Below are 10,493 nucleotides of genomic sequence, written 5' to 3' on the forward strand. Positions count from 1 at the left end.
AGAGAGAGAGAGAGAGAGAGAGAGAGAGAGAGAGAGAGAGAGAGAAGCATGGGAAATGGATCCCATTTATGAAATCAGAAAAGCATGGGACAGCATAGTAAACAAGCACTATTCTACCATGTTGATTTTTTTTTTCTGAACAGATTATTTCATTCTCCAGTTTAAGGAGAAAATAAATGTGCAGTTTTGGGAATGTCCACAATGGACTGAAACAATCTTACTCCATACCAGTGGCTACTTTCAACTATTTCAGGTTTATATGACACTAAGATTCTCAACTCCATTTTTGTTCGTTAAAAAAGGGGACATTCAGCAAAGTGTATGCTGGGTGTGGAGAAGAGTCCATGTAGTGAAAGCAAATTAATCAACTTGTTTATAGCATATGAAATGAACTGCTCCATAAAGCAAACTCTGATTGTAATTCCCATGCATGTGTTAGGTACACAAACACATTCAGTTCACTACATACTGGGCATATAGATACCTACAGTATATTTACTATACCTTACCTATAGTAAATAGATATGCAAAATATAATAGTATGTACTTTTCCAAATCTTTAGAGAATTCGCATTTCCCAGTTTACTTTAGGATATAGATTAAACATATTTTATTTAAGTAAATGGTATGATTTTGTGATGTTCTCAACATAAAATATCTTTCTATTTAGTAATAGAAAGCAGTCTAATTAGGGATCTTTACCTGAAATTCTTGCTGCAGCTATCAAGATTCTAAAAATAATTCCTGATAGCATCAAATGACTTTTTGAGTAATCTATTCAGTACACCCACATTCCCAAGATCTGCTGGGGCTCCTGAAAGCTTTAAGAGTTAAATCATAGAACAGCATCATTGGTGGGTTTTGTGTCCTGATAAATGTCTAAAAAATTAAGGAATTCCAAATCCAGGCTATGTATATACAAAATTGCATGAAGAAATAATATCAAATACTAAATGAGAGTTATATTTCTCTCCCCCCAAAATATTCGGGGTTGTCAATTGCAGGTTGAGAACTTAAGTTGTAAATACCCCAGATTCTAAGCTTGGTTTGACACTTAAAAAGTCGTTATAATTAATCAATAAGAAAAATCAGCAATCAAAATGATCTTTTCAAAGGGTGTTGTGGAGGAATATCTGAAAAATTTTACATATTTTCATCTTTTTTTTTTTAACCACAAATCCTAAAAGCTTGAGGAAATAGATAAAATAATGCAGTCTAATCTGTGAATGGAGGGAAGGATAACTTTTATGCAGGATATTTTTTGTTTTGAATGCGATTTCTATTTGAAGGAAAATAGCAGCAATATCTTTGTTGCAATCAAAGGAATAGAGGAAACAAAGTTTTACAGAAGATACAAAATGTCTTTAAAGAAAGTGAAAATCTTTCCCAACCAGATTTTATCGCCTAGCTCAACCTCAATTATCAAGATGTCCCTACTGCAATTCCCCATTATTGAATTAATACCTCTGAGTACACCCAGAGGTAAACTAAGGGACTCTAATAATTCATATTCACTTAATTACATCTCCTCCAGTGAATAGGGGGAAAGGAGAAAGGAGGGGTGTGTGTGGGGGGGACTCTTTCTTTCTTTTTAAAAGTTATTTAACTTTCCCACGACTTGTTCCCCTGAGCTGAAAATACTGATTTGCTGTCACATCTCTGTTTGACAATGGAGAAATGTGTCAACAGAAAGGAGGGGACAGATCTCATCATTAACCCCTCTAATGCAAGAAGCTGTTGTGTATTAAATGAGCCATATGGAATTTATTATGCTTTATCAGCGCTTGATTTTAACTGTAAAGTGATTTGCTCAGCTTCAGACCCAGAGACATCTGTTTTCTGTTGGCAATCAGGGCATCCCAATGTTTATCGTCTCTTTGGTTATGAGGCTTGGGTTAGGAAATGCACTCTGGTATGGGGCTGCAAACACCTTTAATAGCATTGCACTCACTCACTATTAGATCAATGCGGGCTTATTGCTATAAAAAATGGGAAATCAAATAGCATTAGCCAGCTCCTTGTGCAGGCGGAGGGGAAATCAAACAGCATTTTGCCTTCAAATGGCCCTGTTTGTTCTAGCACTAAGTGGGCTTTTATGAAGCCCGATTGGAGACTTAATCGCAGCCAAATACCTGCTTGGAGCTGAGCGGATTCGTCTAACAACCAAATCCGTGTTCTACCCGATTATTTCAATCAGAGTAAGTTTGCGCCAGCGGATTGTTAGGTGTCGGGGCTAAAGCTAGCCTCCCGAAGTGCCAAGCAGCCTGGAGTGTTTGAAACCCCTTCTCGGTCCCTTGGGTTTCCTCCATCTCTCTCTCTCTCTCTCTCTCTCTCTCTCTCTCTCTCTCTCTCTCTCTCTCTCTCTCTCTCTCTCTCTCTCTCTCTCTCTCTCTCTCTCTCATTTGTTCCATTAGGGTGATTTGACTTTCACTTTTACATAGAAACTGTGTTTATATATGTATACATATACAAACACACATATACATATATGTAGTGGATAGATGTTTATATTTTAATTTGGACACCTGATTTCAACGCAACCTTTAGAGGCCAAGTTTTGTTGTCCTTGACAGGGTCCACAAAATTTTGTCCTAATCTATGTGGCTAGACCTCCAGATTATGTTATAGGAGAAAAGTGCAACTCTAAACAACAATCCCCTCTTCTCGCTCTTTCCCTACCCACTCTCTTCCTCGTCTCTGTCTCTGTCTCTGTCTCTGCTCTCTCTTCCTCCCCCCCCCCTCCTTTGCTGTCCTTTAATACCTTACCCTCACCACAAATACAGTTTTATCCCATTCCTGGAAGATGGACCCTAAGGAAACTCACCTGTACTCGAGCTTCTGTCAGATCCAGTCTCATGGCCAACTCTTCCCTGAGAAGCAAACAACACACAAACACAGAGATCAATGTAATGAGATGCAGTCACCCATAGACCTTGGACCCACTGTACCACTAAACTAGAGTCTTTCACTGCTCCCTACCTGAGTATTAGTAAGCAAACACACCTTGGTTTACCTGCAAAAACTAAAGATTGAAAATATGAGCTCATATTCACCCTCTTTTCCTGATAAAACTAGTCTTTAGAATAGATGATAAGGTTTGCACAATCATAACCCCACATTGCTAGGTGTATGATTTTTTTTTTAAAGAAATGAGTCCAAATATGATCATTAATGCACTTTCTAAGTTTATAAAAGCCAAAGCACACAAAGCTTTCCCCCTCATACAAGTATTCTTTACTTTGTCAGTCAGATATAGGATCATGTGAAATTCTTAGCCCATGTTCCTTCTTAATGTTTTGTTTGTAGAGAGTGCAATACTAGTTAGAAAAACAATAAAGACGATGTAATACTTGGGTGACTGAATCAGTGAGAAAAATGCAGCTGGGCATCTATCTTAAGCTTTTTTTTTCTGTTGTCTGTGTCTCTGTCACACTCTCTCCCTATCTCTACTCCAGTTCTCTCGCTTTCTGGATTGTACACCCTCACTATCTCCCTCTCTCTTCCTCTCCTTTCCGTTAGATCACAATTGTCATTACTTCTGGAGTTGTGTTAAGCTTATTAAAGGATCAGTGAGAGGAATTTTTTGATTGAAAAATACTGTGTACCTCCTGTGTCAAATACCCACTATAAACTCTGCACATCACAGAAAAAAAGTCAATTTAGCTGAAACTATGCCCCATCATTGCAGTTATTACAGCAACAATTAAGACAAATAGGAAACCATTAAGATGTTGTAAAACTGCTCACAACCTGTTTATGAAAATATCAGAGCTCAGAATATGATTGGATCTCCCTTCAATAATATGAAAGTGTTGGGTAGCTGAGCACTGGGACCCAGGGCTGAGGAAAACTGCTCTTTGCTACTCACTAGGCCTCACCTGAAAGTTTCTTTCAAAGCCTTCAGCAGAGGGAAAGCTAAATCTGTTCCGAGCTTCCCTTTCCCTCCATCCGGCTGTCTAAACCAAGTCTTTCACAGATAGATCAAAGGGATCTCTTTAATTGAGAAGGGTGGGGTAGGAGTAAGTATGGGGGGGGGAGAGTAAAAAAAAAAAGGTGGACACTAACTTCAACTCAATCGGCCTCATTTCCCTTTTTTATTCTTAACTTGTATTCATTTGTACTATATGACATAGTCACATAGTGAGCTAATGAGTATGGGATTTTGAACATCTTTTTAAAAGTTTCTTTCACTTAAAAAAAAAAGCTAAAGGAAGGGGATGGGTGGAAGGTCGGGAAGGCCAAGTTTGGCCATCCTCCCACTATGAAATCCACTATTTTCTGCATCCTGTTGGGAGAGAATTTTAGAATGCAAGATCAATTATAATTTGAAGTCCAAGCTAGACGCTAAAGTATTCACAGTATGTTCTCTGCTTTAAAGGACTAGTCATTTTTTCCTTTTTAAATTCAAATTAAAAAGCTTAAGTCGTCTGTGAAGTAGCTGGTTTAAGCTTGTCAAGTAGTTCTCTAAATATGTTTGCACTGCTCCGACATCCTTGCTTATCTTTCTCTCTGTCTCCAACTGGGTAATATTTCCTCCTGACCCTGGCTTTCCCTCAGTAAAAGCAGGCTATAAACCAACTGAGTTTTGAACTGGGGTAAAGAAAGATGCTACCTCCCAAATCGGGGATCAATTTTTCCAGATTAGTTGAATTAACACTGGGCATACTTTCTCTGCCTGCCTCTTGAATACACATAAAAAAAAATAGTGTTAAGTCTGATACAAAATGTAACAACATATTCCGATCCATAAATCCTCTACACATACCTGGATACATTTTTCCATCACTTAAAATTTTGTATCAATTTTATACGTGGAATGCAATGCTCCTGATTTGTCATGCATACATAGCCAAACATTTTTGTTAAGCACATTAATTAAACACAGATTCAGACTGTAGGCAGGCATACATATATAAAACCTCGAATGGCTCCAGGTTTTTACTCAGATACATATTTTGGGAGTCCTCAAATCAGAATACTTTGATCTTTTTAAAGGACTTTCCTGTAGGGGTAGGGCTCTAAAGTCCACTGGGAATACTGTAACTGATATCCTACAGGCTCGTCTGTGAATGTGAAGGGGGTTCACGGAGGCAGACGAAAATAGATCATGACTTGTTGTAGACCTCACCAGAGCCAGCGCTACCTGCTCTAGGCCAAAGAAGTATGCAGCAAATATAGCTTGAGTCTAGAACGGGAAAGTTCGACCAGTTCTTTGGGTATGTGCTCGCTTATGAATCTATTTGTCTGCAAGTCTGTTAGACAGAGGAGCGCTTTTTGGTCTGGGTAGGCAAACTGGTTTTCCAGAATAATTTAGGAAAGAAAAAGAAATTGGCCTTGGTAATGGGAGGGCAGGAATCATCCCACCAAACTTTAATCCCTTTGAGATTATAGTAGGACTGAAGGAAGGGGGGCTTAGTAGAAATCTATAGAGCGGGAACAGGGGCGTGTAGTGGTGGAGGAGGACTGGAGAAGGGGCAGGAGTTTGGGGAAGTTCAGAGACAGTAGGTAGGTACTGGAGCTAAGGCCAGAAGACACACGCAGATAGTGCATGGGCCCTGTCCCTAGCTCTCCCTTTTAAGCTTAGTCTTCTTCTCGGGAGGACCACTACTGTAAATATTTCGGAGAATGATAGGCCGATGTGCCTATTCCTGCCTACCTGCTTGTCTATCTGTACGTCTGTCTCTACTTCCCAGACATCTCCTTGACCGTGGCCGTCTAAGCCCAACTGCTGATGTATGTCGTCTCTGGTGTGTGTGTGTGTGTGTGTGTGTGTGTGTGTGTGTGTGTGAGAGAGAGAGAGAGAGAGAGAGAGAGAGAGAGAGAGAGAGATGGCAGTACCTGGTGAAAACGTCGGGGTAATGGGTTTTTTGGAAAGCCCGCTCCAGTTCCTCCAGCTGATAACTGGTGAAGGTAGTTCGGTAACGCCGCTGCTTCCTCTTGAGCAGGCCCTCCTCGGAATCACTGCCCGCCGACAGGCACACACTGTCCTCGCCGTCCTTGCCCTCGCCGTCTTCGCCAGGGTGCAGCAGCAGCTCCTCTTTGGGGGACAGCTCCCCGCCTTCCACCGCGGCGGCGGCAGCAGCGGCGGCAGCGGCGGCGGCCGCAGCTGCAGCAGCGGTGGCGGCGGTGCAGCGCCTGGGCTCCTTCAGGAGGCCCCTGCCGTCGTCCTCCAGTAGCTCCTCCTCGTCGTCCTCCAGCAGCTCTTCTTCTTCGTCTTCCTCCTCCTCGTCCTCCAGCAGCTCCTCGTCGTCGTCCTCTGGGCCTGGGGGACCCGAGGAGGCGGCAGCGGCCGAAGCTACCTGGCCCAGCCGGTCGTCGGGGTGAGGGGCGCCTCCCTTGCTCCCCAGCTCGTCTAGGGCGGGCGGCGGTGGCACGAAGGGGGCCCCGTTCTCCCTGTATGACTTGCTGCGGCTGATGCTGACCTGTGGCGCTTGGCTGATTTTGAGCGTGTCCCAGGCTGAGGTGGCCCCAACCCCGGCGCCGGTTCCGGCCCCGTCGGGCCTATCTCCAGACCTCTGCTGTGGGGGCTCCCCGCGCGGGCCCGCCGCGGCAGCCGCAGCAGCTGCTGCTGCGGCTGCAGCCGCCGCCGCCGCCGCTGCTCCCTGAAGAAGGCGGCCCCCTCCCGGACCGTAGAGGCGCCTCAGCTTGGGGGGTAGGTGAAGTTCCGCTTCAAACTGGGGGCTACTGCCCTTCGGGGAACCTGCTGAGGAAGGAAGGAGGAAGGGGTAGAGAAAAAAAGTGTGGACAAGGAAGGAGAAGGGAGAAAGGCCGACAGACGGCCGACATCCCAACAGGAGGGGCACATAAGAGGGAGAAAAGAGGATGGGGTGGCGAGAGAAAGAGTACACAGTGGGTCAGTGTCAGTCGCCCAGGCACAGCTAACAGCTGTGTCACCCAAAGGCAAGTTAGGCACCCGTCTGTCCCATTCCCTGCGTCTCAATCCTCCGATCTCCCACCACTCGAATCCTCCGTTCCACTAAGTCCTTTCCCTAGAGGAATCAGACGAGAAGCCCTGGCATCAACGAGGCCAGAGAAGGAATCGTGCTTGGGGTTCTGTCAGTCTGCTAGTGCAATTCTTAACCACGGTCCCCTGGTTTTCCCCCCTCCTCCAGTAGGTTGGTAGGGGATCGAAACAAGGGGGCCAAGAGAGCTGGCAGGCCCCACTCATCCAGTTGCACTAGAAAACATCACGGGACAGTTGGCACAGTGCCCATAGCTTTAGACTCCCAACTTCACTCTTTCCTCTCTCACACACCCACTTTATTAAAGAACATTGTACATTCATTCTTTTTCTGAACCCCCCCCCCTACTTTTTTGGGAAAGAGAAAACATTCTAGCACCGAAACAACTTAAAAGAAAAAACAACCTTAAAACTTTGCTAATTACATCGCGCCCGGCGTTTGTACACCTAGGCGAAGTGGCCCTGGGGCACTGCAGCTAATCTTTGGCTGGCGCTGAAATGGAAAGAGGGCAGCTGCCCCAGCTGGAGGCCTCTGGAGAAGCAGACAGGCGCTGGAGGTTCTGGGAGCCCTGATCTGTCCCCAGTCAACCTGGTGGGGGGAGGGCCCGCGAAATTCTTTCGACTGAAACAAGAAAAATTCCCCAAGAGCAAATATGTCTTTAAAAAGAAGTGGGGAAGAATGGGGTGTGTGTGGAAGGGAGAGTGTTATAGGGAATGCTTCTGCTAAATATTCTGCTTAGGGCTCTTTCCCTTCGAGGAAGCGCCTGACACAGGTGCTGCCACGAGCTAAAAAAAGAAAGGGAGAAAGTCAGTTTTATTTTAAATAAACGATTCTTTCTCTTCTCCCCCTATCCCCGCCCCAGTCAGTCTCCTTTTCCCCAAAGGAAGCGCACAGGCACTGGCTTGACCGTCAACTTTGAGATGTCAAACGCGAGTCTGCGGGGATTTTCTTCCTACCCTGTAGAAATTCACCTCACTTCCAAAGTTGAGTAGAGAGGGGTTTGAGGACATTCTGCAAAATGCTGTTCTGCATTTTAAATCACTGTTTGAATGAAAATTGCAGAAACAGAGAGAGAGAGAGAGAGAGAGAGAGAGAGAGAGAGAGAGAGAGAGAGAGAGAGAGAGAGAGAGAGAGAAAGAGAGAGAGAGAGAGAGAGAGAGAGAGAGAGAGAGAGAGAGAGAGAGAGAGAGAGAGAGAGAGACCCTCGAAAAGCGGTATTTTCGTGTGGTTCAAATACCATAAGATGAAATATTTCGGACACCCCAGTTAGACATTTTCTGAAATGCTTCAGTTAAAAAGTCCCTAAGAAATATGTAAGAAAAAAAAAAAAGGATCGTGAGGAAAGGAAGCTTCGGTTGGAGGAATGACATCTCCCCGCCCGGTTTGCTTTTTTTCAGAACCCAGATTTCGGCTGCTTTGAGGTTCCCCAAGTCGTTGCTCTAAAGGATTTGATCCCGGGCAGCACCTGCCATTTCTGACTTCTCTCCAGCACATCAACACCGATCTCCAACACGACCGATACCATAGTTTGACAAGGCAGCTATATTCAACTAACAACCAGAAATGCTCCTCTGTCTGTGCTCTGGAGAGACAATCTCCTGCCAGAGGCTTAAAAAAAAAATAAAAATAAAAAATAAGGTCCCTGGAAGGATGGGTGCTGGCAGCAAAGTTTACAGGCCTTATAAATCTATCTTCCTCTTCTTCCTCAGTCCCTCTCCCTCTGTTCCCAACCCTTCCTCCTTCCCCAAAACAAAATCAAAATTTACAATAATTGCACTTCGGGAGTGGTTTTTTGGCTGTCGCGATTTGCAGTCCGAAGGATTGAAAGATTTGTTTCTTACCTTGCGCGACCTTATCCTGATCTGTCCGGTTAGACAGAGAAGGCAGGCTCTGAGCAGCTCCTAGCAATCTCATTTTACAGGGACTCCGCCTGCCCAGGATGCTGTCTATGCAGTAGGAGGAGAGCAAAGTTGGAGATTTACTTTTGCATTCAGGCCTCTCAGAGCAGCTCTCCTCTTGGTACTGATTGCTCATGGTTTTTGGCTTTTCCCCTTTTCGTAACGAGCTGGGAGGTTGCTGCCTCTCTCGGAAGGCTGGCTGGCTGGATATGTGTGTGGGGGGGAAATGGCTGGCTTTTTTTTTTTTTTTTGGTTTTGGGGTTTGGGTTTTTTTTTCTTGTTGCTTTCCCCGCCCCACCCCCTAAGCTGCTTGTTTTAATCCCCCCTCCGGCGGCTCCCACACTCGCCCCTCTTCGTGCTCAGGACACCAGTAACAAGTGTAGTGAGCAGCAATTGCTTTGCTCTGGAGTCCCTCTCCTCCACGTGCTGGGAGTCATCCTCTGATTGGTTCTCACCAGAGGCTGGGCAGCTTCAGGCTGCGGGCGAGAAGGAAAACCCGACATGGAATTCCTAGGGACAGCCCTCAACTACCATCACCAAATAAGAAAGTTCATTGCCCTATCCTTTAGGAGAACTTTTTTTTCTTTCTTTTCCTCTCTCTTCTTAAAAACAAAACAAAAAAATTCTCGAAGGTCTTATCTGAAGCTCTGATTATTCCCACACTAAACCCATCCTCTGTAAGCTACTTCTTAATGGCTCTAATATGCCTTATCTGGGAAAGCATTTCTGATGCTATGATCTCTCTGGTGATTCGTGAGGCTAGAGATAGAGGACGAAGGAAAAAGGCCAAGAGACTGGAATGACACATCAAAGCTGAACTCGTAACAAACACAATGCATTTTAAAGCCGCCAAAGTATCTGCATACAGCATTTTGTACAGTGTCGGACACTCAGTGGGGGTACACAATTTAAAAAAAAGTTTGTTTCTGTTAATGCTGGTGACAATGGCCAGCCGAGGAACTAAGGCGTGGGCAGGGGCTGAAATCTGTGGTCGGTCTCAACAAACATACAATCTACACAACGTGAACTCCAGGTTTCAGGGGTAATATCCTTCACTCCCGAGACGAAACACACACTGCTTACTGATTTTTGTTGTTTTCCTAACCTGTTTGGAGTATGGAGAGGGAAAATTGTTAAAACCAAGTTTCTCAGCTAACAAAAAATGCGTGTTCAAAACCAGAAGAAGGAAAAAGAAAAGGCCAAATATTAGGTCTGCAGGATTTCCTTCAGGTCTCTATACATTTCCCTCCTTTTATCCTTCCCTCTCGACTTCACAAATCCTGTTCCCTACCTCGCATCAAAGTTACATTGTTGTAGGGACTTGAGACCACACTGAGCAGAGATCTATCTCATGGAAGGTTAGTTTGGGACACGGAGGGTGGCAGAGGAAGAGACTCATTAAGCTCTGAACAATATGGGGCTATGTTCCAGTCTCGTCGTTATCGCTTAAAATAGAAGACCCGTAGTTTTCCCAACTGATATGTCTCTTCTGATTACGAGTTGATGGCACAGATGAGGGTCCCGGGCAAAGAAGAAAGGTAAGCCCCAAGGGCTTTCTCCGAAAACATCTTTCACAGTCAGCATCTCACACACACACACACACACACACACACACACACACACACACACACAC

General features: G+C 44.8%; 1 protein-coding gene across 1 annotated transcript in view; it reads right to left on the reverse strand.

The window, feature by feature from the left end:
- ARX (aristaless related homeobox) overlaps positions 1-9,127 on the reverse strand; it is a 13,740-nt gene extending 4,613 nt beyond the window's left edge. Inside the window, exons 1-3 of the mRNA XM_069065614.1 lie at positions 8,804-9,127; positions 5,839-6,703; positions 2,825-2,870 (exon numbers count right to left, since the gene is read on the reverse strand). Of these exons, the coding sequence (XP_068921715.1) occupies positions 2,825-2,870; positions 5,839-6,703; positions 8,804-8,996 (1,104 nt within the window). The 5' untranslated portion in view covers positions 8,997-9,127. The remainder of the gene's footprint in view (positions 1-2,824; positions 2,871-5,838; positions 6,704-8,803) is intronic.
- Between the last annotated feature and the right edge of the window lie 1,366 nt (positions 9,128-10,493).

The sequence above is a fragment of the Petaurus breviceps genome, unplaced genomic scaffold, assembly GCF_028583685.1.
Source record: "Petaurus breviceps papuanus isolate PSGF00001 unplaced genomic scaffold, PetGlider_PUasm1.0 90696, whole genome shotgun sequence".
Classification (NCBI taxonomy): Eukaryota; Metazoa; Chordata; class Mammalia; order Diprotodontia; family Petauridae; genus Petaurus; species Petaurus breviceps.